Source organism: Phyllopteryx taeniolatus, chromosome 13 (assembly GCF_024500385.1).
Source record: "Phyllopteryx taeniolatus isolate TA_2022b chromosome 13, UOR_Ptae_1.2, whole genome shotgun sequence".
NCBI lineage: Eukaryota > Metazoa > Chordata > Actinopteri > Syngnathiformes > Syngnathidae > Phyllopteryx > Phyllopteryx taeniolatus.
In genome coordinates this window covers 18,052,815-18,079,526 of record NC_084514.1, presented here as the reverse complement: position 1 = coordinate 18,079,526, position 26,712 = coordinate 18,052,815, and the positions used below count along the sequence as shown (strand labels likewise).

The window sequence follows — 26,712 nt, the reverse complement described above, 5'->3', positions numbered from 1 at the left end:
CGTCATCTCAGCTCTTAAAGAGACAGTGAACAATTAATGATATTTTTTTTGTTTTTGTCTCGTTCTTTTGATGTATTTTTAATCTTTTACGTTAATATACGGCGGCTAAGTGTATACTCCTTCATTACATGGAAAAAAAAGAGTTGAATTGCTGCTTCAATCAAGTTGGCAAAAGGATGACGTCATTGCTTTGGTCTTAAATATCTCAAGCATATTATTTCAATACATGGAAAAAAAAGTTGAATTTAGACTACTGACAAAATTATATGATGCATTGTCCAATCATAATCAGATTGTTTTGAGCTTCGTCTCTCTCTCTCTCTCTCGCTCTTTCTTTCTCTCTCTTTTAAATAATCTTCCATCACTTTATCTAACTCAGTTCCGCTCTCCTTAAAATATAATCCTCATAAATTACAAATAATAGTAATTACACAGTGGTGGTGGAAAAAGGCATGCTGATTACAAAAAGTTGGTGTAAAGTAGCATTTTACTTAACACACAATACTAGAAAGAGCTCAAGCCCACACGCCATAAATAAATTATAATCACCAGAAATGAAAAAAGATTTACAATAAATGCATAAAGTGGTGTCTAATGATATACAGCATTTAATTACCAAAAAGCAGGAAGAAAACATTTTTGCCCTACATTGATCTTAGTCCCGGTCACTGTAAAATATAATAATTATAATAATATGAATATGAATAAGAATATGAATAATAATTGTATAAAGTAGTGGAAAATGACATTAAGGAAAAAGAAAGAGAAACATAGGTTACTGTAAGGTGCTTAGTCCGACTCAGCATAAAATATAATAAACATAACCACCTAATTAAAAAATAATTTCATATGGCAGTTGAAAAAGCAATTACAACAATTAAAATGACTTAATTACACAGTGCTAGAAGAGGCTCAGTCCCGCTCACCATGAAGATGTAGACGGAACATTGAAAAAGAGGCAAGAAGTAGAAATATTTATTTTGTAATTAATACAGAGTGGCAATCTGAGGTGTAAATATATGCATCACATGGCCAGTGGCGTAATCCTCGGTAACAATGTCGTTGTTTACGCTCGGAAAAAAACACCGCAGAGCCTCAGCACGTGCACCAGAGGGGGCTGGTTTGCGTTTAATAGACTTTGTCATCATGTTTGGAATCAATCGGTGCCGGTTACGTCCAGGTACTAGCGCTCTGGAATGCGGAGTTGCCGTTCTTCTGCAGTAAGTGCTCGGCGAGAGCGACTCAAGCAATTTCTGCCACCGGTGGCGTATGCCTTCACCATCTCGCGGGCCAGTGCACCGGTGCATCCTGGGAGATTAAGACATGCAAGGCTACAAGTTAGCCGCGGTATCACATATCCTAAAACACTAATTGCTAACAAATCCCCCCAAATGTAACATCTATGCATATACTGAGCTATTTTACAATGATGTTACAATCACATTTTATCGATATTTAGCACTCATGTATTGATACTGTATCATAAGATCAAGTGATTTATGTATCTGGCTTTGCTTTGCGACGCTGTAGCCGATGGCGCCGTCATGCTTCCCGGCTTCCACATTCATCGAGGGGACCGCGACATGGAATCATCGGGGAAAACAAAGGGCGGCGGGATATGCCGCCCTTTGTTTTCATTGCACATTGCAGAAAGTTGGAAAAACAGTTTAGCGCAAACGACTCTAAATCAGTCTGGCATGCATTCCAATCGCTGACTAATTACAAGCGACGATCACCCCAAGCTGAGAACAATAGCACACTAGCCAACGACTTGAATACCTTCTACTGCAGATTTGAAAAGGTAGGTAGGCAAACTGCAGGGGGTCCAGCAGGGGACCTGTGACACTCTTGAGGTGGTCCAGCACGAGACGTTCAAAGGACTTCATGACCACAGATGTCAAAGCGACAGGCCTGTAGTCATTCAGAACCGAGATTGCAGGTTTCTTGGGGACTGGAATGATGGTGGAGCGTTTGAAACAGGATGGAACTTCGCACAGTTCCAGAGATCTATTGAAGATCTGAGTGAAGACTGGAGCGAGCTGATCCGCGTAGACTTTGAGGCAGGATGGGGACACATGGTCCGGGCCTGCCGCTTTGTTAATCTTTTGTTGTTTGAAGATGCGTCTCACATCCTGTTCATGGATGGTTAACGCAGAAGTCAGAGGTGTGATTGTGGGTGTGTGGTGTGAAAGTGTCCTTTTCAAATCTGCAGTAGAAGGTATTCAAGTCGTTGGCTAGTGTGCTATTGTTCTCAGCTTGGGGTGATCGTCGCTTGTAATTAGTCAGCGATTGGAATGCATGCCAGACTGATTTAGAGTCGTTTGCGCTAAACTGTTTTTCCAACTTTGCTGCATAGTTCCTCTTTGCAATGTTAATTTCTTTAGTCAGCTGGTTTCTCGGTCGATTATACAGGGCCCTGTCCCCGCTCTGATATGCGTCCTCCTTAGCTTGGCGAAGGTGCTTAAGTTTAGCAGTGAACCACGGCTTGTTGTTGTTGATTTTGTTGGTACACAAACCTCTTCACAGAAACTGATATAGGATGTGACAGTGTCCGTATATTCATCCAGGCTGCCAGCTGAATTTTCAAAGACACTCCAGTCTGTGCAGTCTAAACAGCTTTGAAGTTCCATCTTGGCTTCATTGGTCCACTTTTTCACTGTTTTCACTGTAGGGTTCGCGCATTTAAGTTCTTGCCTGTACGTTGGTATTAAGTGAATTAAGCAGTGATCAGACGAGCCCAGGGCTGCACGAGGTATAGCACGGTATGCGTTTTTTACCGTAGTGTAGCAGTGGTCTAAAGTATTATTTTCCCTGGTAGGACAGTCGATGTGCTGCTTGTATTTAGGGAGTTCGTGGTTGAGTTTAGCTTTGTTAAAGTCCCCGACAATAATGAGGGGTGAGTCCGGGTGTTTTTTTTTTTCAATTTCGTTGACTTGTTCGGCGAGCGTTAGCAGTGCGGGGTTCGTGTTAGCTTGAGGCTGTATGTAGACTCCAGCCAGTATGAATGATGCAAACTCACGGGGCGAGTAGAATGGTTTACAGTTTAAAAATAGCGTACTCCAAATGCGGGCTGCAGTGTGTTCTTGTTGCAGGACCTGCGAGTGAGCAATGATCACCCAGGTGGAGAAGTTAAGGAAGTGCCATGGCACGACTCATGGTGCCAAGTTCGCGGTGAAGTCAATTCTAATTTTGTTTTGTAACCGTAGCATGACAAAGCATTTCTGGCTTAAAGCATTTGACTCCACGCTTTTTGTCTCTGGCGTCCTTTGAAATGTTTCCGTCTCCTAACGAGCCAAGGAGGCCGTAACATATTTGGCGACACCTCAGTTTGTTTCCTGCTGCAGCGTGATTAGTATTTTCGGTGGCAGTTCAGGTAGGGAAGGCGCCGTCCGGTGCCATCGTCGTCATGGACCATCTGCTGCAGTTGTTCAGGGACGATTAAGAAACACAGGGGCGCCGGTTCACATTGGGGTCCAATTAATCAATCGAGTCTCATCTTTGTCTATTTGCAGATGCGCCCACTAAGACCCACGCATTTCATCACAATATCCACTCAGTGTGAACATTTTTCAAATAAAATGATAAGACACAAGATGGGCGCAGAAAAGTGGTGTAGAAAAAGCCTTTATTACCAAAAAATGGGGGGTTGAAATAAATGACTTATTACACAGTACTACAAAGAGCTGAGTCCCACTCACCATAATATATCACCATAATAACAATTGTGTGAAGTGGTGTAAAATGTAAGGTGAAAATGGCTTATCGCAAGGAGGCTCAGTCCCATTCATCATAAACACATTATATTACAAAAAAAGGTCATTATTACATAGTACTTACTACAAGGCGCTCGGTCCTAGTCACTATAAATACATGCTAACTATAACATCAGCATAGAAAAAAGATTTCTTCATTTTCTTTTTCTGCAGATGAAACATTGAACATGATGACTATTATTGACGTAAAAGTCATCATTGGGGCACTCGTGCAAAGGGAAGGCTACTTTATACTACTAAACGGGTGTAACTCGATAGATGAGCATAAATGTATGGTAATGTATTGAGAGGACGTTGCTGAATTGATTGTGCCACAGAAGCCTGCAGATGTGATTGACTTTGTTCAGGCGATGTCCCGTTTGCGTTCGCCAGCTAATGAATCACATCTCGAGTCACCTGCGGGCTTCTGTTGCACAATCAATTCAGCAATGTCCTCTCAATACATTACAATACATATAAGTTTCTCCTGTAATTGCTATTAGCCAAATACTGAAGTAACATTTTTAGACTATTGCATGCCATTCGTAACGTTGGGGTTGGTGTATAATCTGTATTTTTTCCTCACGGCACTGCACATCCCACATCGCATCTCCTGCGTTCTTCCTATTTGAGAGCCAAGATGGCATCGTAGGTCTTGCCCGTGCGGCACACTTGCACATCGCGGAAGCCGCTCTGCCGGAGCATGCGGGCGTACTGGGAGGGCGGACGCTCGCGGCCCTCCGTCTGCACCAGCATGCTGAGCGAGAAGAGCTGCGCCTGGACGGGCCCGCGCCGGCTCTCCAGCAACGTGGCCTCCACTAGCAGAACGCCGCCGCCGCCTGACGCAACAAGTGTTGAACAAAATACGCATGACGACGGTCGTGATACGATACAACATGAGATATGACGTCATGCCAATCAGTGATGCCGCGTGTTCATCTAATATGACCACTTTTTGAGTAACAAGTAATCGTAACGCGTTACTCAGTCGTCAGATTCCCGTTTGTTATTCAAGACGCTTTACGTGACTACTGAGGCTATCATGATTTGCTTGTTTATTTCCACATAAGGAACGGAGTTACGCTGTACTAGTTAGCAGTCATGTTAAGCGCGCAATGCATTGTGGGTCGATTTTTCGTGAGCTTCTACGAAATCAAGTCTGGATCGCTACGCGGCCACTTTGGGTCAGTCCAGCTCAGCAGTGTTGGAGTTCGTCTCCCAATGACCACGAGGACACTAGCGTTCATTCGCAATTGCGCTAATTTGCCGCGCTGCTTTGTGTACGGCACTTTCTCTACTTTATTTTGGTTCCGTCGCCAAGGCGATTAGACGGTTCCTGTTTGTCAGTCAAGAGTCTGTAGAGAAGTGTACTAGAGAATGGTGCGCTGATTTACATGTTTAAGTACTTATTTGGCACATCAAATTTGCACAAAGTAGCTCATTTTCTGAAATTGTAAAGATTTATGTTATTGGTTCATGTTGATGTCATTCTGCAACTTGTGCAGAGCGCATTGCGGATAAGTCATATAACACTCACACGAATATCCCTTGGCAGCTGCCAAATATAACGAATAAAGTACCATGTAATGTAGCATAGTTATGTTTTTAAAATCAAGTAATATTGTGCGACTAAGTTATTTTTTTCAAGCTAAGTAATAAGGTAGGTAACCTAATAGAAACCAACGGCCTGCGTGAGAAGCAAATGAAAATGAAGTGCCTGACGAGGGCCGCACAAAGCGAGCTGCGGCCTTTATTTTGCGCGTTCTCGCAGCACATACACAATGAACGGGTTCGTGGACGGCATGCTGCATCCTGCTCACTGCGCCGTGAAAAGGCCTTGAGTTTTCCCAACAGCAACGCCAAACAAGAGCAACCATCACAAAGGGCTTTTTGAAGTGTCAATCAAGAGCAGCACGCAAATGGCTTTGTCTCGGATACAAAGTGAACGTGGACTTTTCACACGGCATTTTTCGTGCGGTCTGTTCTGCACAACGTGACCCAGGTAATAGATTAATTGAATAATATGAAGACAAAAATGTCACTTGACAAGACCCGCCTAAGAGAAACAACTGCTGGGACGAGAGCCAAAGGAAAATGAAAGCAATGCTCCCCTTTCACGAGGGCTGTACTAAGTGAGTAGCTGGGAGGCAACGTATAAAACGCCGCAGCGGGATGGACATCACTCACCCGACAGCGGACTTGACTCAGCACGGTGAGTACCTTCTTCATCTTGAGGGCTTTTTGATAATTGACCCACATTGTAACTGCATTGAAGAGAAAACGTATTCCTGAAAAAGAGCGCCACCAAGCAGTTTCTGAGTTGGTTCTCTAGCTGGCAGTAGCGATGTTCAGATGAAGCATCAACACTTCAGTACATATGCCGACGCTTCCGAATGATTCATTTCCTCTGTGACGACATCTTGGGGTCAAAATGTAGAATTGCTCTCCTTCGCCTGTGGCAACACACCCTCGCACCAATTACTCGACACACTCTTCAAAGTCTCTGTTGATTTCGCCCACCGCGAGCTGGCAGCCAGCTCTCCTTTCATTTTCTCCTGACGAACATTCAATGTTCCCTTTCGATGTCTTACAGGACATCGTCTGACACAATGGCGACTTTCAAGGCGGCCACTGTTGTCCTTCTACTGCTTGGTAAGTCATCAAAGTCTCAACGCAAAGAAAGCGACTCATGTAACACTGACGTCTAACTAAACTGCATCGACACAGGAGCCGTCAGCCCGCCTTCTGGTCGGGCACAGGGAACTCTGCCTACGCCAGACCCGACTGGACCACTTCCAGCATCGGGCAGAGGTCCTGGCGACCACATTCACACCACCTACACTCCCACCACCTACTCTGACACCACCTACACTCCCACTCCCACCACCTACTCTGACACCACCTACACTCCCACTCCCACCACCTACTCTGACACCACCTACACTCCCACTCCCACCACCTACTCTGACACCACCTACACTCCCACCACCTACTCTGACACCACCTACACTCCCACCACCTACTCTGACACCACCTACACTCCCACTCCCACCACCTACTCGGACACCACCTACACTCCCACTCCCACCACCTACTCTGACACCACCTACACTCCCACTCCCACCACCCACTCTGACACCACCTACACTCCCAGTCACGCCACCCACTCTGACACCACCTACACTCCCACTCCCGCCACCCACTCTGACACCACCTACACTCCCAGTCACGCCACCCACTCTGACACCACCTACACTCCCAGTCACGCCACCCACTCTGACACCACCTACACTCCCACTCACGCCACCCACTCTGACACCACCTACACCACCTACACTCCCACTCACGCCACCCACTCTGACACCACCTACACCACCGACACTCCCACCACCTACCCTGACACCACCTAGACCCACGACTACTTTGATCACTACGACCACTAGGTTTGTTTGGATAAAGGCAAAACACTTATTGTTAAGCTTCACTTTGGAAGAGTCGAGGCGCGGACGTGATTATTCAGTTTCTGGTACGAGATCCCCTCGATAATCACGATCAGCCCCGATCTGCTGAATTTCCGCTTATTTGTTGGACTGCACCTGAAATCTTGTCAGTGCTGAATTACTCTCTGTTGTGCTGCTGGAGTCAGGGGAGCAAAAAACATGTTAAGTTTGGGTGTGTTGATTGTGCTGCCTGTGTTGCTGTGGATTAAATGTAAGATGGACTGCAGAATCTTGAGTTTGTCTCGTCTTTATTTCAGAAAGAGGTTTCCATCGTGCGGCACGGTGGACGACTGGTTAGAGCGTCCGCCTCACAGTTCTGAGGACCGGGGTTCAATCCCCGGCCCCGCCTGTGTGGAGTTTGCATGTTCTCCCCGTGCCTGCGTGGCTTTTCTCCGGGCGCTCCGCTTTCCTCTCACATCGCCAAAAAAACATGCGTGGTAGGTTCATTGAAGACTCTAAATTGCCAGTAGGTGTGACTGTGAGTGCGAATGGTTGTTTGTTTACATGTGCCCTGCGATTGGCTGGCAACCAGTTCAGGGGGTAACCCCGCCTCCTGCCCGATGACAGCTGGGATAGGCTCCAGCGCACCCACCCGCGTGAGGAGAAGAAATGGATGGATGGAGGGTTTCCATCCTCCATCCATCCTTTGACTTGGTTATAGGCAGTGTTGCCACAGTTACCTAGAAAAAGTAACTTAGTTACTTTATGGATGACTTGATTTTAACAGTAACTACGTCAGACTACAAGGTACTTTATTAATTGCATTCGGCAGCTGCTGAGTGGCAGTAATTTCACTTTTCCACAGTACCAAAGTGCATTAGCTTAATTGTACTCCACACAAGCTCCAGAATGACATCAACATGAACCCATAACTTAAATATTAGTGCATATCTTGAAACTACACAAAGTGAGCTACGGTGTGCAGTCTTAAATGTGTAAATAAGATCACCATTCTCAAGTACACTTCTCTACAGACGTTATAGTTGGGCTTCAGGCACGTACGAAACGAACAACAGGAACCGTCAAATCACCTTGGCGACGGAGCCGAAATAAAGTAGAGAAACTGCCGTACACCAAGCAGCGCGGCAAATGAGCACAATTGAATGAATTTTAGTTCATGAAACCCTGACTGTGGATAGTACGATAAACAATATAAACATGGGCCTCTTGCTCGGTTCTTTATTGAAGCTTCTTCTTTGCAGGCCAAAACTGCCTTTGTTCGCCTTCTATAACTCATTATAGCCTCAATAGTAACACACAGTGACTTGAATGAGTAACTTTAATCTGATTATCAGTCAGATTCAATTTGAATTTTATTTTGTCTGGCAAGTTAAACAAAAATGCATCCAAACTAATCGGGAGAAGCTTCATCCTGCAACAAGACAATGATCGGCCAACACAAAGGACTTCAACACGGGGAACAAATGGAAGGTCTTAGATTGGCCAAGTCAATCACCGGACCTTAACCCAATAGAGCATGCATTTTAGGTCCTAAAGAGGAGACTGAAGGGAGAAACCCTCAGAAAAAAAAACGAGAACTGAAAGAGGCTGCAGTGAAGGCCTGGAAAAGCATTTCAAATGAAGAATGCAGCAGTGTGGTGAAATCAATGGGTCGCAGGCTTGATGCAGTTATTGAAGTAAGCGTTATGCCACCAAATATTAAATGTTACTCACGTTAAGTTCATGTCTGTTCCACTACTTTTGCTCACATGAAAAGCGGGTGGCTTCAAACAAAAGGTAATCGGTCCTGAGTTGTTTTACACATCTGGATGTAAACACCATGAAATAAAAACTTTTATTAATTCTGAACTTTTGTCCTATATTCACCTTTTGATCTGAAGCCCAAATGTTTTCAGTATACAACAAAAACAAAGAAATTGACCTTGCCTTTCCAATACTTATGGAGGGGGCTGTCGATGTGATTTATTAGCTGGAAAATGCAATCGGCACACAGCCTGAAGCCTCACACAGTTCCATTAGAAATTTGAGAACAATATATCACATCTACAGTCATCTGCAGGCTTTTACAGGCACCATTAATTTAGGTATGTCATCTGAATAAATTAGAATAAATATATTCTTATTTATTGAGATGGACCTGTATGGGACAATACGATGCACCAATGACAAATACGAAACAATATGAAACAATATAAAGAGATTCATTCTCATACAATACGATGCAATACGATACGGTACGGAACAATACGACAAGGCCTTACCTGGTTCGCAGACGTCGCAGATCCTCTTGAGGAGCGTCACACATTTGTCTTCAGACCAGTCATGGAGGATGCGAGCCAGGACGTACAAGTCGGCGACAGGAAGTTCACCGTGGAAAAAATCTCCTGAAAGGGCAAGAAGTAGAAATATGTATTTTATTATTAATACAGAGTGGCAATCTGAGGTGTAAATACATGCATCACACGGTCAGTAGCATGAGTTGTTGGTAATAATGTCGTCGATTAAGGTCAGGCGAACACAGCCGAGTGTCAGCAGCGCCAGCAGAGGGTGCTGTTTTGCTTTTCATAATACACTCCACCCTCGCTATCGGGATGGGATGGGGACCGGGCTAAAAATTTTTATTAATATAAAAAAAAAACATTTTAACCCCAGAAGTCTTGAATAAGTGGGGATAAACGGCCAGTAAGCGTTTTCGGGGTTGGTTTCCCCCAACAAAAGAAAAAACAAAAAGGAAAAAAAAAACATTTAGGAAAACAATACGGCGAATTGTGAGTATGCAGAGGTCTGCTGTATTTGTAATTAATAGGTGCCAGGTACTTCCAGGTGGTAGAGTAGCGATCGCCTACCGCTCTGGAATGTGAAGGTGTCGTCCGCCCGCAGGAAGTGCTTCGTGGCCATTTCCACCACCGCCGGCATGTCGAACACGGTGACGGAGGAAGAAGGGTACGCCTTCGCTATCTCGCGGGCCAGCGCGCCGGTGCATCCTGGCGGGTTGGGACCAGCAAGGCTATACGAGTTAGCCGCAATATCGCACATCCTAAAGCAACACTGATTGTTAACGGAGCCCCTAAAAATAAAACCTCAATGCATACTAACAAAATATATTTTACATTTTACCAATGATATCACAATACAGTGATTGCCAACCGTAATCCATCAATACAATTGAAGGAAGGCAGCATGTATTGATATTTGACGTACGTCTACTGTATCGTGTACAATACAATGAAACGATGCATCACCATATTGATAGTTTATTCCGATGATGTTGATGCCCATGTAACAATACTGCATCATAAGACAAAGCAAAATAATGCATCACAGTATCGATATTTTATCCCAGTCCTAGAGTGTACTGTACAAAACCGGGATCGGCGGTTAGCTGTTATCATGCTAAGTAAACCTTTCCGATAGGGATTGTTTGATACTAGCGGAAGGGAAAATTATACATCATGCTACTGATATAGTATACGTTAGGGAAAACAGTTTAGCTGTAAGCTGTTCGCATGCTAAGTATATAATGTTAACATTTGAGGCTTGTGTATAGTTACAGTATTGGAAGTGAAAAGGATATATCACAAGATCAATATAGTGTAATGTACGTGTCTGCGCCCACGCAAAACGCGGCATGGCCATTGGCTGTTATCGTGCTACGTGTCTAATATCAACATTGGAAGCTCACAAATCATCAATGTATCGTAAGAAATCGATATAGTGTATGATTTATTTATGTCTGAGCACACACAAAACTAGGCTCGGCTGTTAGCAAACGTTTCTTGGATTCATCGAGAAGCTTTTTGCACTTCTCCCACTCTTCATTTGCAATTTGTTCAAGCTCTTGAACATTTGCAAGGTTCTTTTCCCCACTGACAAATTTCAGCTCCCACCAAAGATTTTCAATTAGATTGAGATCAGAACTCTTTGCTGGCCAATTTAAATCAGTCCATTTTTTTCCTTTTCAACCATTCCTGTGTGCTTTTGGATATGTGCTTTGGGTCTTTGTCTTGCTGGACGAGCCATGATCTTTGCCTCAAACCAACGTTTCTTACACTAGCTAAGACATTTCGCTCTAAAATCCTTTGATAATTTTCTGATTTCATAATCATCATCCGTCCGTGATACAGTCAAGGCCTCCAGTACCATAAGTAGAAAGCAGCCCCACAGTATTATGGATCCTCCACCATTTTTGACTGTTGCCAGAGTGTTCTTTTCCCTCATTACGCCGCCTGTAAAAACATACTGTTTGTGTGCATTGCTAAAAAGCTCTATTTTTGTGTCATCTGTCTGTCAAATATTGTTTATCATTTGCTCTTTTGTATCAAAGACAAGTTCTCTACAGAAGAATGTTGTTTTGCTTGATTCAATTTTTTCAGGAGATATTCCACAGTTAGTACTTAATTCAATTTCATTGGTGCCAATAATGGTGAGCACGACTGTATACTGCACACAAAACTAGGCTTGGTTGTTCGTATATCATAACAATATTTGAAACTCTACCATAAGATATTGTGTAGAGTACTTTATATGTGTCCCTCATGGCTGTTCGCTTTTAGTATGCTCACTTTCGTTGACATCTCCCCCGGTGGTCGTACTTCTACCTACCTCCGAGGTCGACGATGTTCCGGAAGCCAGCCAGGCTGAACGCCATCACCACGTCGTATCCGTCCAGCACCCAGGAGGAGTTCATCAGGCCCATGAACTTCAGCATCTCTTCGTCGGACCTGCCAAACAAACGGGTACGCGGTGTAAAAACAGAAGAAATCCGAAGGTCCTCCCGTGGAGACCCACCTGTAGACGGCTTGGAAGACCTCCTCGGGCGGGATGCCGAAGAGCTTCTGGTTCTGATTATTGCCCTCCCTGTGAGCAGGTGCAGGATGCAGTGAAAGAAAAAAAACACCACGTCATTTTTACGCCTCAATCTTCACACCGACCTGACGGCATCCACCATGTTGTTCCACAGCGGGTAGATGGTCTGCGACTGGTAGATTGCCATGTCGTGCAGCGACTTGGCGCCACCTTTGGCCAAGTACATGCCGGCCACTTCAGTGCTGCTGTAAAGAGCTGAAGCGGGACAAAAGATGCCGGGAAATGTCAGGTATTAAGAGCGAAGCCAAACATTTTCCAAGAGTAAATTCCAGATCATGGAAATGGTGGCAGATGAACTGCTAGTGGTGATAGTAGTATTAGTAGTAGCAGTAATAGTAGTAGTAGTGATGGTTGTTGGAGTTATAGTAATAATGGTGTTGGTGGAGGAAGTAGTAATAGTACTAGACGTGGTTTTACTATTAGTAGTAGTAGTACTGGTGGTCGCGTTGGTGGTCACCTGTCCCGTCCTCCGCCTGCGTCTCCACGTGGAGTATCTCGATGCCCACCAGAGCGTCCAGCAGTCGCTCTGTTCCGTCCACGCTGGCGTGCAGCGCCTGCGCCACCTGCTGGGCGCTCAGGGCGCAGGGCGACGTCGTCAAGAGGTCGAAGACGCCCAGCTCACAGGCGGAGAAGATCACCTGAACGGGACAGACTTACAGACTTTCAGCTTTCATTTGAGGTTATTTACGTCCAAATCAGGTCAGCGGTGTAGGAATGATATACAGTGTCGTAAAAAGGTATTGGCCCCCTTCTCAAATTCTTAAGATTTTTGCAAAGCTTCCCCACTTTGATGTTTAAGATCATCAAACAAATGTCAATATCAGGCAAATATAACCAAAGTGAACTTAAAATGCTGTTTTTAAATGGTGATTTCATTTATTAGGAAGAAAAAAAACTATTCAGTTACCCAGCCCTGTGTGAAAATGTAATTACACCCTTGTTAAATCATGAATTAATTGTGGCTAATCACAACTTTTGGTTCATTTTCACTGATCACACCCAAGCCTGATTACCTCAAAACCTGTTCAATCAAGAAATCACTTTGACAGAATCTGTCCTGACACAATCAAGTCGGACAAAAGATCTAAGAAAGTTGCAACAAAATGACACGATCCAAAGAAATTCAAGAACAGTAGAGAAATAAAGTCATTGACATCAGTCTGGAAAGAGTTACCAAAGCCATTTCTAAAGGGAGAGCCATTACCCTCACATGGAGGCCAAATGGCAGGAGGCCACAAAGGAAATCAGGGCAACTTGTAAAGAACTGCAGGCCTCCCTTGCCTCAGTTAGGGTCAGAGTTCATGACACAACAATAAGGAAGTGACTTCAGGGCAAAAATGACATCCATGGCAGAGTTCCAAGGCCAAAACCACTGCTGACCAAAAAGAACACTAAAGCTTGTCATGTCGAACATGGTGGTGGTAGTGTGATGGTCTTGGGTTTATTTTCTCTTCAGCACCTGGACAACTTGCTGTGATTGATGGAATCATGAATTTGGCCCTTAAACAGAAAATCCTGAAGGAGAATGTTCAGCCATGAGTTTGTGAGCTCAAGCTGAAGCGCACTTGGGTTCTGCAGCAGGATAACGATCCAAAACACACAAGCAAGTCAAGTTCTGAATGACTTAAAAAAACAAAATGAAGGTTTTGGAGTGGCCGAGTCAAAGTCTGGACTTGACTCCGATTGAAATGCAGTGGCATGACCTTCAAAAGGCCGTCCATCCTCGAAAACCCTCCATTTTTGCTGAATTCAAACAGTCCTGCAAGGAAGAGTGGGCCAAAATATCTCCACAGGCCCAGCCAGTTCTTAGGTATAGGGGGCCATTTCTTTTGCACACAGGGCCGGCCGGGTACCTGAAGAGTTTTTTTTCCCCCCTGAATCAATCAAATCAGCATTAAAAAACAGCATTTGAAGTTGACTTCAGTTATATTTGTCTGATATTTACATTTGTTTGATGATCTCAGAAGTGTTTCGGGCAATATTATCTGCTCATGTTCAGCCTAATCCTTCGGAACTCTTCGGACGGCGCTTCACAGTGTGACCAAAAGCACATTGCGAAAGCAACCAAAGAGAGACAAAGAAGCGGAATGTTATGCAATGTCATGCCAAGTCAATCACCTGACCTGAATCCGATTGAGCATGCAGTTCACTTGCTGAAGACAAAACTGAAGGGAAAATGCCCCAAGCAACAACAAGCAGGAAGAGAAGACAGTTGCAGTCGATGCCTTAGACTCTTCACGTGTTAGCATTTTAGCAGTTGATGTGAAAGAGCGCCTGGCCACGTAAAATCCTTATTGACTTGCCTTTGCACTTTTTGTACGCCTCTTGCTTGCTAAAAGTTAGCAAAGCAAATTCTAACATGTTAGCATTTTAGCAATTCTAATTCAAAATAGTGCCCGACAAGGTGAAATCCTTATCGCGCTGCATCAGTGCTCTGGTTCTTGTGATATATTAGCATATTAACCATATTAGCATTTTAGAAATTGTCATTTTAAATAGTGCCAAACCATGTGAAATCCGTATCAACTTGCCTTTACACTTTTTTTGCTCAGGTTGCTTGCTATATGTTCCATATCAAATGCTAGCATGTTAGCATTTTAGCAACTATCATTTGAAACAGCACCTGAACTCCTGGGAATGTACAATCTCAATCAACCCGCCTTAGCACTATTTGTACACAGGTTGCGAGGATATCAATTAGCTAGCATGTTAGCATTTTAGCAATTATCATTCAAAATAGTGCCCGACAAGGTAAAATCCTTATCAACCTGCCTCAGCGCTCTTATACTCAGGTTTCTATCTTGTAATATGGTAGCATATCAACTGTTAGCATGTTAGCATTTTAGCAATTGTCGTGAAATAGTGCCTAACCACGTAAAATCCTTATCGCTTTGCCTTAGTCCTTATTGAACTCAGGCTACTTCCTATAAGTTAGCATTCCAAATGCCAGCATGTTAGCATTTGAGCAATTGTCATTTAGCGCTATTTGTCCACAGACCGCAATGATGTTGATTAGCGAGCATATTAGCATTTTAGTCATTCTCATTTGAAATAGTGCCTGAATTCTTATGAATTTGCCACATTGTTCTTTGAAATCAAGTTTGCTGCCAAATATTCACTTTAAAACCAGATCCCGCTGTTTTAAACTGGGATGAAAGACTAACACCCAAAAATTGACATACAAACTAACAACAAGTCAAATACACCATTAGAGCCTCAACGTTGCAGTTAAAGAAATTGAACTCGAATTTCTCACATTTGTCCCAGATTATGGTTAACTATGCTACGACGGCTCTTAACAGTTTGCTCTGAATGCTGAATAAAATAAAGGTGAGAGGGTTACCTTTGACACCCTGAAACCGTTAAAGTACTCGAGCAGTTTAAACGGGTAGTCCAGCTCGCTCTGCGACAGATGTTCGGCCATCTTTGCGCCTCAAAATAAAGGATAACAAGACGGCGAAAGGCACATGAAACGCTCCCACTTGTGCTCGGAAGAGATTGTCAGATGATTGTTGGAAGTCACTGGTAGTGGGTCGGACTCGGAAAGGTAGGGTGGAGGGGCGGAGGGGGCTTCTCTGTCCTTGCCTGTGGGCGCACACAAATCCAGCTCGTCTAGGCGGCAGTTCCTCAAATAAGGTAACCCTATAGCGCTTGTGCTTGACATTTAAATGACTCCACTGATGAAGAAGAAGCGCACACATTCGTTTACTACTTACAATTTCCCCAAACAGCCCTCCACAAATTGTTTGAAAAGGTTTTTTTTGTTTATTTATTTGTGTGAGTTTACTTAGTAAATGTCCAAACACGATTGTTGTCTTCATTTCCTGTTTGAATAAACATAAAAAGTTTTTTTTTAGATTGTTCTTTTCTCTATCCTTTGCTTTTTAAAATACTAATATATTGAAATAACATAATAATAATAATACTTCTGATAAAGACAAGTAAAAGTGGACGGTGCCTTTTTATTTCACACCAGGACATCATGTCACCGGGGTAATACACAGAGAAGAGAAGAGTGTCTGGCATTATGAACGCCTCGCTTGGCTCGTTATCGCTCGGAAATGTGGGGCAGCGAGGACTTCCCAGCATGCCTTGCGCGCATCCCTTTGCCCACAAAAGGGCCTCAGGCTGACGTGACGTGTGGCGTCGCTTTGGTGCGTACACTACACACTTCCCGTGGATGTGTTCTCTTGCTGTTGGGCTGTGACATCATGTCACCGACAACGAGGCTGAGTTGACTCGTGTGCTTATTTTTATGATTATGGTCCACAATAACCATTCCATTTTGAAGCTGAGCCTCCTAACGCGATTTGACATGGTATAAGCTATCACCCCCACAGGATGTTTATTTTTTTGGCGCACCCATTCCACACGCCTGCCTTATTATTCAAGTTTTGAATCCTGATTTGATATACTCATTGATTTCCCGCATCCCGCTTCCCGTCCCCCTTAACCCGCGGCTGCTTGAACGATCTTTTCCTCCTCGTCCGTCTAAACAATGTGCACCTCTAACCTCGCTAATCCTGAGCGCGCCCCTTTTCCTGCCGGGATGCACACAAACACAGACGTCACTTACGGACAAGGTAAAACAAACTTGAAAACACTTGGGCCGGGGTTCGATTCCCACTCGCGGGCTAAATGATTTCCGGGAATTCTTTCTGACACTTTTGCATGCCGGTGAGTCCGTGGCAATTGTCCAAAGCGGCTCTGGGTGTCTCACGTCAGTCTTGAAATTTAGGAAAATTTCATCGACATTAAAATCCCCAAATAAGACCACTTTACCATATTTACCCAAATGTTGCAATGATCAAATTAATAGCAAACTAGTGTAAAACCTCAAATGTTTTGCAGATAAAAATAACAATATTGTAAAAAAAAAAAAAGAAAAAAAGTTGCCCATGTTAGAATAAAAGAAAAGCAAATTAAAATAAAAGATAAATCCCCCTAAAGTGTCACAGGTAAAAATAAAACTACCGTAAAATTAAAATAAAACAATTGTAAAAAAACACTAAATCATCTGCGCATGTTGAAACAAACTTGGAAAACCTGCAAAACTTGCACAGGTTAAACAAATACAACTACTGTAAAAACCCTGCATGTAAAAATGAAGTAAACTGTAAAAGTTGTGCATGTTCAAATAAAAATCCCCATAAACAGTTGCGCAGGTAAAAGCGCGTTAGAAAAAGACTTCTACCCTAAACGTTGAGCTTGTTAAAATTTGACTATGCGGTACTTGTTATTATTCCCTTTATTAAACAAAATGTTCATGTTCAACCTATACAAAAATAAACTCCTGAATGTTCATAACATATAATAAAACACACACACACACATGCAGAAGATTGAGAACGACATTGAGTGTGTGGCAGATCACTATTTGGCACTGTGGCTATTTGACTACCACAAATGTGAAAAAGAGATGCGATTGGGCGGAATCGGGAATCTCCGACAGGACGGCCTTCACGTTTTTCTTGTCCTCCTTGGTGAGGTTGCTCTTCATCTTCAGCAAATACGTCACATGTTTCTCACTGAAGGAAGGAAGGAAGGAGAAGAAAAAAAAAAAGTTAGTGGGCCGGGCATTGATCCCATTTTATTTAGTACACGTGGTGAGCAGCTTTGGGAAAATGCCTCTAGTTTGTGGGGATAAACAAGAAAGCTACTTCTGATTATGACCTCCACCAAGGCGGTTCCAATTTTTCCCATATAAAATACACTCGTAAAAAATCCCCCATATTTCATGAGATACAAGACTTTTATATGTACACAAAAAGGTGTATTGCTCTCAAATGTTGTTCATAAATCTGTTAGTGAGCACTTCTCCTTTGCTGTGATAATCCATCCACCTCACAAGTGTGGCATAACAAGTTGCTGATTAGACAGCATGATTATTGCACAGGTGTGCCTCAGGCTGCCCACAATAAAGGGTTAGTCTAAAATGTGTTAATAATGACTGTTTTATTATTTAAATTGTATTTAAAAAAAACATGTAATTCTCAGAGGCGCATTGAGCTGAAGTCTCACGAGATTCTTACCAAGGGTAAAGTTGTGCTAACACGTGAAAGTTTAACTGCAAACAAGATGTTTTTTCCTGATATATTGTGCATCTTAATCTAGAATTGAGATGTTAAGGGGGTAAAATCATGCTAACAAAGTGCTAATGAGGCGTTGTACTCAAGTATATTAGAGTAGAGTATGTGAAATTATGGACGAGATGTTTGAAACCTCCTCGTAGGTTACGGTGAGTCCTGGTTAGAGATGACATCACTTCCTGGTTACCTGAGGTAGGGGAAAGCCGTTGCCAGCGAGGCCATTTGGAACTGGATGGCAGGGAGATCCTGGAGCTTCAGGACTTCGGCGATCATGAGCAAAGGTTCATGAAGCCACGCCTCCTTGGAGCCCTGCCAGTCCAATGACCACAAAACAAACCTTAGGGAGGATTTGATTTGTCAATATTTTTTTATCTAGCGTTCACACAAATCCCTGCAGATCCCAGTCAGTGTTGGACGTTCTGCTGTTGAGCTATCAGATGAGGTCATTCGTAAAAAAAAACAAAAAAAAAAAGTTTGTAAAAGTGAGTCTATTCCATGGTTAATGCCATTGCAATGCATTAACTAGCTATATTTAATTGCTTCGCTATATTTAATTGGTTAATTCAGTATTCACAATAACTCATTTAGTATAAGTATTGCATTTTTCAATTCAATTAAGAAAAGGCAAAGAAATGAATACATTTTTACCAAATGTAAGGGAAAAAAACAGCGCCACTAATGGAACAAATATGATCGGACTCCTAAATGCGCACTGTGCGTGCGTGCGTGCGTGCGCCTCACATGTGTGATGAAGAAGTCGTGCAAAGCGCTGGCGTCGCGGTCCACGTTGTCGCCGACCTGCTGCTGCTGCTGTTTGTCCTTCAGCCGGAGATCTGCCATCAGAAGCCTGCGGACGTACTCCACCGACACATCTTGGTGCAGCTGACCGATCAGCTCCTGGAAGACAGAACGCTCCGCCGATCAGACATCTGGCAGGGCGGCATCGCGTGGTCTCGTGCGGCGCACCTGGTGACAGGACTGCGACAGTCCTTGGAGCTGAAGGATTTCGTCCTCCAGGCTGCGCTGCAGCTTGTCAAGCGGTGACTTCTTAAACCAGTATTGGCTGAAAAGGTTTCGGCAGTGCGGCTGCGCTCGGTGCGGCGCAGGTCAGAGTTCAATATAGGTGGTAAATTTTGCGTGTGTGTCGAGTATTGCGTGTGCACGAGCTGATGTCACCTTGAGGTTCCTGTACACGGGGGTGAGCAGGTACTCCTGTGTCCTTAGTTTCATGTCGGTCAGCACGCTCAGGCAGCTTTGGCGAACTTCCTCCGGGAACAGGCGGCTCCTGCTCGCCAGGAAGTCCCTGCGCATGCACACGCACGGGACGAATGAATGGATGGATGGACGCATGAATGAAATCAGGGATGGGTGGAGGAATTGATTGAATGGATGGATGGTGAAACGGAGGGCTTAATGAATGAATGGCTGGATGAAGGGATGAGTGAATTACGGATGAATACACGGATGGGCAAATGAATGGAGGTGAATTAATGAATACAAATGAATGAATAGATGGGTAAATGGACAAATGGATGATGAAAGGATTAATCAATGATGTATGGCTAAATGAATGGATGGATGACTAAATGAATAAATGGCTGAAAATGAATGAATAGCTGACTGAATAAATGGATGGATGAAGAAATGTATTAATGGACAAGTGGATGATTAATGAAAGGATTAATGAATGATGGATGGATACATGGATGGGGGAATGAATTGACGATGACTAAATGAATAGATGGATGGATCGATGTACAGATGAATGAATGAACAGATAACTGGGTGAATGAATGGACAAGTGGATGAATAGATGAATGAATGAATAAACTAATGGATAGATGGAGCAAAGGATGAATGAATGATGGATGGCTGAATTGATGAGTGGATGACTGGAACGGATGAAGGAACGTATGAATGGATGGAGACATGGATGTGTGACTGAATGAATTACCGAGTAGATGAATGAATGAATCAATCAACATTATTCGAGGATGAATGAATAGATGAGTGAAGGGATGAATTGTTGAATGACGACAGATGGATGGGTGAAAGAATGAATGGATGGATGAATAAAAGACTGAATGGCTGAAAAGCTGAGTGAACAATGGATGACTGAATGAATTTTTCAAGCTGACCTGAACTGCGCCACACAGCCGAGGTTGGCTTTGACAAAGTCCGTGCTGTTTGCTTTGTTGCGCTTGATGACGTCAGCCTGGAAAGTACTGAACCTGCGAGGGGAGCGAGCGGGGGCGGGGTCAGAGGTGCGATGACGGTTGTCGCCGTTCGCGAAAACAACTCGCGCCGTACCTCTGCAGCAAGTCCTCCAGCTGACACGTCAGATTCTGAGCCTTCTGCAGGTCGCCCAGCACTTTCTCTGCCGCACTCACCATGCCATTTACCATCTGCAAACAAAGTGCTATCTTATATTATGTGAGTCGTTTTCATCCAATTTCATCAACAACAGTTAAGGCACTTTTTTTTCTTTTTTTTTTGACACTGCCTTGGTTTTTCATGTCTTAAATGTCTCCCATGCTGAAACAGCCACGCTAAAATAAAGTCCTATTTTCAAAAGGTCAGACAGATCCTTTCAGATTTTCGGCATTTATAGCAAAGACAATGCTTATTGACAGAACAAATGGTGGTGGCCCACTCCTTTAAAAATACTCAAATAGTCCGTCAAAAGAAATCGATTTTGAAAAGGGAACTCAGCGAGCCACGTCTTTATTATTCGAGTCAGGTCGGTGTCGCCTGTAATAGCGCACCTGAATGATGTCGTAGGCCAGGGGACTGGTGAAGCATCCGTCCTCCTTGGGCGGCGACCCCCCTTTGGTCCACGTCTCCCGGGCCTCGTCCAGGATGCGTCCCACGTACGTGCTCAGGTCCCTCTGAACACGCCGCCGCCGTTACAAAGGGCTCTCGGTGCGCGAGGGACAGACAGACGGACGGCGGGCCGGCCTACCTGCTGTCTGCTGAGGTATTGCTCCTCTAGGGGGGAGAGCAGATCTTCGGGCAGGAGCTCTTCAAGCGTTCGGCTGTCGATCTCACCCGCCAGCTCAACTTCTTGAAGCAATCTGATACAGTAAGGAATGTTTGTTAAACATCACTCGGAAGTGGAGAAAATACTCAATTGCGTTTGCTGAAGCATTTGTATCATTAGGTAGATAACAAAACTCTGTATTCATATTTAATGGCACGCCCCCCATATGATTTTGTCACTTTTTACCTTCTAATTGCTATCAAAAAAAAAGAGTTTTCCTTAAATTGTATCATTTTCCAAACTAAAATATTTATATTTATATTTCATTGTATTTTTTCCATATTTTGTTGTAAATTCCCGCCATTATGATTTATCTGTCTCTTCTGGAATTCTACCTTCATTTGATGACGTGATTATCTAGTGTCACCGATGGATTTAATCGGATGCGTCGAGGTGCCCAATTTGAAGTCAAGTTACCAAAGACGGGAACGATCGCTGTCAAAACGAAGAGGCTTCACTCTCACAAATACTGGAGTGGAGTTTGCTGTCCAAAGAAGTGCAGCCTAACATCAACTATGGGAAGTTGCTGTGAAATTCATGAGACTTGAAGTTGCATTCTTTGCAAGGAGGAGATGTTGAACATCTCCTAAATTTGGAAGTGCGGAATTTTGGAAAGGTCATAAAAAGTTCCGTAGATGTCCCGAACGAGCCGAGCAAAAAACCGACCGTGGGTAGAAGTCGTTGACCCAGCGCAGCAGGAAGGTGCAGTCCTGGTCGTCCAGTCCAAAGTCCGCCAGCTTCCTGAGCCTGGCGCCGATGCTGCGGTGGTACCAGGCGGCGTACTGCTGGCAGATGCGGAAGTGGCCGGGGTAGCACGCCTCCACGCGCTCCAGCACCAGCAGGAGGTCGCGCCTCAGCCGCCGGCCCATGCTGAGCATGTCGGCCTGGATGGACGACTGCCCCGGGCGGAGGGCGGCGGGCGTCGGGGGGGCGTCCATGCGCTCCTCCACCAGGCTTCGCAGCGTCGTGTCGTGCGCTTCCCTCCAGCACCTGACGCACGCAAGGCATCCCAAGTTTACCTTCCATTTCAAACACACATTTCTAGATCTATACAGCGGCTGAAGTAAGTATCGAACACGTCGCCATTTTTCTCACGACATATTTCCAAAGGTGCTACTGGCATGAACATTTCACCAGATGTTGGGAACAACCCAAGTAGTCCATCCATACAAAGAAAGTAGAACAAATTAGCTCAGAAATGACAGTAAGTTGTGTGTAATAATGTGAAATGACACAGGGAAAAAGTATTGGACACACCCACTGGTATTTATTGAATACTTTGTACAAAAGCCTTTGTTTGCGATGACAGCTTCAAGATGCCAAGTCTTCAAATCTTGAAGGTTCCGTGGGCTTCTTTTATGGACCTCGATTTTCAGCTCATTCCATAGATTTTCCATTGGATTCAAGTCAGGTGATTGGCTGGGCCATTCTAGCAGCTTTATTTTTTTCTCTTTGAAACCAATTGAGAGTTTTGGATCATTATCCTGCTGAAATGTCCACCCTCGTTTCATTTTCGTCATCCTCGTAGATGGCAGCAGAGTTTTGTCAAGAACGTCTCGGTACGTTTGCCCATTCATCCTTCCTTCAATAATGTGAAGTTTACCAGTACCATTTGCCGAAAAGCAGCCCCACAGCATCATGTTCCCACCTCCCAACTTCGCTATTGGTATGGTGTTTTTAGGGTGATGTGTAGTGCCATTTCTCCTCGAAACGTGGTGTGCATTATGGCATCCAAACAGCTCGGTTTTGCTCTCATCCGACCAGACTATATTCTCCCAGTATTTAACTGTCTTGTCCAAATGTTGTTCAGCAAATTTTAAACGAGCTTTGGCATGCTTTTTTTCCCCCCAGCAATGAGGTCTTACGTGGTGAGCGTGCAAACGGACCATGGTGGCGGAGTACGTTACTCACTGTTTTCCGTGTGACAACACTACTTGCTAATTCCAGGACTTTTGGAAGCTCTCCACAGGTGGTCCTTGGCTCTTGGACAACTCTTCTGATTATTCTTTTCACTCCTCTGTCAGAAATCTTGCTAGGAGCACCTGAACAAGGCATATTTATGGTGGTATGATTGGCGTTCCACTTGCGTATTATGGCCGCAACCGTGCTCACTGGAATGTTCAGAAGCTTAGCTATGCGCCTGTAACCAATGCCATCGTTATGTTTTGCAACAATTAGTTTGCGATGGTCTTGAGACAGCTCCTTGCTCTTCCCCATCATGAGATGCGTCCTAACTCACACCTTGGCAAGGAGACCTTTTTGTAGGCCATCAATTAGGACGGAACCAGCTGATATTCATTTGCACTGACAAGGGACTGGATTGCTGTTTGATTATTGATCGATTTTAGGTGTTGTCTTGACTTTCCATGTCTTTTTGCACCTCCCTTTCTTCATGTGTTCAATACTTTTTCCCTGTGTCATTTCACATTATTACACACAACATAATTTCTGATCTTATTTGTTCTATTTTCTTTGTATGTATGGATTACTTGGGTTGTTCCCAACAACTGGTGAAATATTCATGTCAATAGCACCTTTGGAAATATATTTAGTGAGAAAAATGGTGACGTCTTAAATACTTATTTTAGCCGCTGTGTGTGTGTGTGTGAGTGTATATCTCACACACACACACACACAGCGGCTGAATATATATATATATGTGTGTGTTAGAGAGATAAAGAGAGATAAAGATAGATAGAGAGAGAGAGAGAAAACAATCAGTGTAAAAAATTTTTACCTCTTTAATTCAAATTAAAACTTTGACGGCACAAAAAAAATATCTCTGTGCCATCTGAGTTTGAATTTATAACGCAATTTGTTTTTAACCACCAAATTTTCAACACATTTTTAAAACCTCCAAAAATCTGTGCCAAAAAATTCATCTTGTATTAAGATTCAAGATATATCTGTGCTACCTTTATTTGAATTTCTAAAATATTTTTTCACAATCCAAAATTTGGGTGTAAAATAAATATCTTAAATTCCAATCAAATCAATAAACGGTCAATTAATTTTAAAAAAAATTGGGGGAAAAAAAAAATCAGTATATAAAAATTCTGAACAAAAAAAACCATCTTAAATTAAAATTAAAAGTCTGATGCCACAAAAATACAGATAAGAAGATATATCTGGGTGAAAATTAGTGACATGACTAAAAAATAGAAATAAGAAGGTTTTGGGTTGTATTCATTTGAATTTGAATTGAATACACTGACACAATGCAATATGCAATACATTCCACTAGAAAGCCATCTGGCCCAGATATTCGCCAAACGTATTTCCCTACCTGAGCCTCCAGGGCGGCGGCATGCCCCCGCGTCGCTCCCAAATCCGGTCCTGCTCCTCCTCCAGCTGCACGAACGTCACTGCCGACCTCAGGGCCTCGACGTCCACCGCGTCCAACGAGCTCCTGAGCGTCCGCAGCACCGCCTCCTCCAAGGCCCGCCGGTCGGCCGCCAGCGCGTCCGCGTCCTCCGGGCGCGGGGCGTCGCCCCCGCCCTCAAAAAGGCGCTCCTCTCTGGCCAGCAGCAGTCGGCCCGCCTCGCTCAGGTGCAGCAACGAAAGGTGTTGCTCGAAGGTCAGCGGCACCGGCGGCGCCGTGGCGGCTGAAGCACAATACCCTCGGGTCATCGTTTGGAGCCGGGGGTAGATCTTGGGCAACTTGACCTTCAGCTTGTGGCCCCACGTCCCCTTCCCGGCCGCCTTCTCGGCCGCCTTCCCTGTGAAAGTGGACCACTTGAAAGTCACCGCGTTTCTGCGTGGAGTCTGACCAATCACATGACAGGACACATTTTCAACACGGGGTTTGCCAGATGGCTCTCGAGCCTGGCTTCGCGAAGCTTCACACAAATCAAACATTTTTGCACGTCGCAAAACGTTCACGCGAACCTCTCCGCGGGGAGACAAAATATTAGGAACAGCTCTCACTACGATGCGCTACAATTTTGGACAAAACGAACGCTTTTGATGTGCACATGAGAACGATGAAAACAAAACAAAACCATGGAGCACCGAATCGCATTAGTGTAGGCGTACATTCTGTTTTTCCACTTGAAATATGTTTTTAATAAAGACGCCAAATAGAAAGTTAGTCATGCTCAAATAATCACCGGCCAGTTCCTGTCGTTTTTCAAAATAAAATCACTGTCTTCTCACAAAAAGTGGGGGAGGGTGGGGGGGAAGTTGTTTTATTCGTCTTCGTTTTTTAAAATGAGCGAGTAAAGCATCGTAACACCAAACTCAAGCACATTGAAAAAACATGTTTGGAAAAAAATAAATAAAATAAAAACTTTTATGGCGTGACTCTAAGATGACAAGATTCAAATCGTGTGACTTACCCCGTCAAACTTGACTTTTGGTCGCCACAACTTGTTTTTTAAGACGCAAAGTGCATTCGAAAGCGTGCGCGCGCGCGTGTGCGTCTCACCTGATCTCATTGCCGCGTCTCTCACACGAAACAAACACGCATACACTGGCCACGCACCCGCTATTTAAACAGCAGCCTCAAGCCACGCCTCTCCCTTCATTCGAGGGGGGGGGGAGAGGCCCCATCTGCGCAACAAGCGCCACCGGCAGGCCGCACCTGGGATAGCAAGCATCCTGGGGGGGGGGGGGGGGGGGCTTTCAACAACCCTCGAAAGTGACGTGAGAGGTGAGATGTGAGTTTATTGAGAATAGTTGGCAGTCGGCAAGATGAAATTGGGCATTAGAAGTCACATGTTTGATACAAGACCAAATGCTCCAGGTTCCATTCTGCAGGGGTCAGACGCCATCCTCAAATCTCCCAAATCCTTATTTTGCAGGGGGGGGAAACCCACCATCAGTTAAATTTGCTGTTGTACCTGCTGTCGTATGCTGTTGTGTGCCCCTTAATCACGGGCAAATAATTCCATTCGCCAAAATATTGCTAATTTATGACATTCGTCGCTGATTCGAACGCGAACAGAAACGTCTCTGGCTTTAAAAGTACTTTAAAGGTCTAAGACCCGTGATGGATGCGATAAAAATAAACAACTAGCTGGCCGAGCGCTCGAACAGGCGGATTTGAATCGGCTCGCAAATTGACCTTTGCGGCTGACCGGTTCCTTCTGCGCCGAAGCATTTTGAACGAAACGGCCTTCATCCGATGTCTCCGATCGAACTAAAAAAAGGAAATATGCATTCCCATCTTGTGTTTCGACTTCTGACACCCTGCGACGTTCTATTTCATGGAAAAACTTTGACCCCCCCCCCCCCTAATTGATGACATTGATGCTTTCACTTAAGAAGGGAAATTCCTCCATTTGGAGGAAGGCCTTTGCAAAAATGTGCCAATCTCTGCGTTGCCATTGCAAAGTGTTGAAATAGAGTTTTACTTCCCCAAAAAGTGAGTTTACCCTCCTTGTTAAAGACGTTACAATAAATGTGGCCGTCGTCGTTGTTGTTGTTGTTGTTGTGGCGCCTCAACATCCACAAAAGGCAGCAGCGGCGAAAGGAAAAGTGAAAGTATTTCTTCCAAATGCGGG

At 44.2% G+C, this 26,712-nt stretch overlaps 3 protein-coding genes across 12 annotated transcripts; 1 reads left to right on the top strand and 2 right to left on the bottom strand.

The window, feature by feature from the left end:
• Window positions 1-469: 469 nt before the first annotated feature.
• asmt2 (acetylserotonin O-methyltransferase 2) lies at window positions 470-15,683 on the bottom strand. Of its 5 annotated transcripts, none has more exons than XR_009791621.1 (9): window positions 15,423-15,676; window positions 12,537-12,717; window positions 12,145-12,274; window positions 12,002-12,070; window positions 11,816-11,934; window positions 10,060-10,197; window positions 9,475-9,597; window positions 8,927-9,017; window positions 1,171-1,308 (listed from the first exon to the last, which is right to left on the bottom strand). XR_009791621.1 is itself a non-coding variant. In XM_061796031.1 (8 exons), the coding sequence occupies exons 1-8, from the start codon at window positions 15,501-15,503 to the stop codon at window positions 1,184-1,186; spliced, it is 966 nt and encodes a 321-aa protein (XP_061652015.1). In that variant the 5' UTR covers window positions 15,504-15,673; the 3' UTR covers window positions 470-1,183. The 5 variants fall into 5 exon arrangements, 3 of the variants coding, with proteins under 3 accessions (XP_061652015.1, XP_061652013.1, XP_061652016.1); XR_009791622.1 differs by lacking the exon at window positions 1,171-1,308 and adding an exon at window positions 4,462-4,591; XM_061796031.1 differs by lacking the exon at window positions 8,927-9,017 and having other exon boundaries at window positions 470-1,308; window positions 15,423-15,673.
• On the top strand, window positions 5,878-7,481 carry LOC133488325 (DNA-directed RNA polymerase II subunit RPB1-like). Its single transcript, XM_061796033.1, has 3 exons — window positions 5,878-5,964; window positions 6,346-6,404; window positions 6,480-7,481. Exons 2-3 carry the CDS (start codon window positions 6,362-6,364, stop codon window positions 7,160-7,162), a joined length of 726 nt encoding a protein of 241 aa, XP_061652017.1. The 5' UTR covers window positions 5,878-5,964; window positions 6,346-6,361; the 3' UTR covers window positions 7,163-7,481.
• Window positions 15,684-17,309: 1,626 nt separating the features above from the next.
• On the bottom strand, window positions 17,310-25,730 carry tnfaip2b (tumor necrosis factor, alpha-induced protein 2b). 6 transcript variants are annotated; one of them, XM_061796025.1, is made up of 12 exons: window positions 25,635-25,730; window positions 24,495-24,927; window positions 21,875-22,198; window positions 21,131-21,242; window positions 20,934-21,056; window positions 20,479-20,573; window positions 20,307-20,399; window positions 19,345-19,471; window positions 19,135-19,254; window positions 18,910-19,065; window positions 18,356-18,477; window positions 17,310-17,607 (listed from the first exon to the last, which is right to left on the bottom strand). In XM_061796025.1, the coding sequence occupies exons 1-12, from the start codon at window positions 25,642-25,644 to the stop codon at window positions 17,469-17,471; spliced, it is 1,854 nt and encodes a 617-aa protein (XP_061652009.1). In that variant the 5' UTR covers window positions 25,645-25,730; the 3' UTR covers window positions 17,310-17,468. The 6 variants fall into 6 exon arrangements, 5 of the variants coding, with proteins under 5 accessions (XP_061652009.1, XP_061652011.1, XP_061652012.1 ...); XM_061796027.1 differs by having other exon boundaries at window positions 24,495-24,973; window positions 25,635-25,679; XM_061796028.1 differs by having other exon boundaries at window positions 25,546-25,664.
• Window positions 25,731-26,712: the final 982 nt, after the last annotated feature.

Excerpts from the sequence above, each read along its gene's own strand:
- LOC133488325 (XM_061796033.1), top strand. The coding sequence starts at position 6,362 with ATGGCGACTTTCAAGGCGGCCACTGTTGTCCTTCTACTGCTTG. Across the intron at positions 6,405-6,479 it reads TGTTGTCCTTCTACTGCTTG|GAGCCGTCAGCCCGCCTTCT; the intron begins GTAAGTCATCAA and ends GCATCGACACAG.
- asmt2 (XM_061796029.1), bottom strand. The coding sequence starts at position 15,503 with ATGGCCGAACATCTGTCGCAGAGCGAGCTGGACTACCCGTTTAAACTG. Across the intron at positions 11,935-12,001 it reads GTCTTCCAAGCCGTCTACAG|GTCCGACGAAGAGATGCTGA; the intron begins GTGGGTCTCCAC and ends TTTGTTTGGCAG. Across the intron at positions 10,198-11,815 it reads GAACATCGTCGACCTCGGAG|GATGCACCGGCGCGCTGGCC; the intron begins GTAGGTAGAAGT and ends CCAACCCGCCAG.
- tnfaip2b (XM_061796024.1), bottom strand. The coding sequence starts at position 25,644 with ATGAGATCAGGTGAGACGCACACGCGCGCGCGCACGCTTTCGAATGCA. Across the intron at positions 20,400-20,478 it reads CTGGAGGACTTGCTGCAGAG|GTTCAGTACTTTCCAGGCTG; the intron begins GTACGGCGCGAG and ends CTCCCCTCGCAG. Across the intron at positions 19,472-20,306 it reads GGCTGTGTGGCGCAGTTCAG|GGACTTCCTGGCGAGCAGGA; the intron begins GTCAGCTTGAAA and ends GTGCATGCGCAG.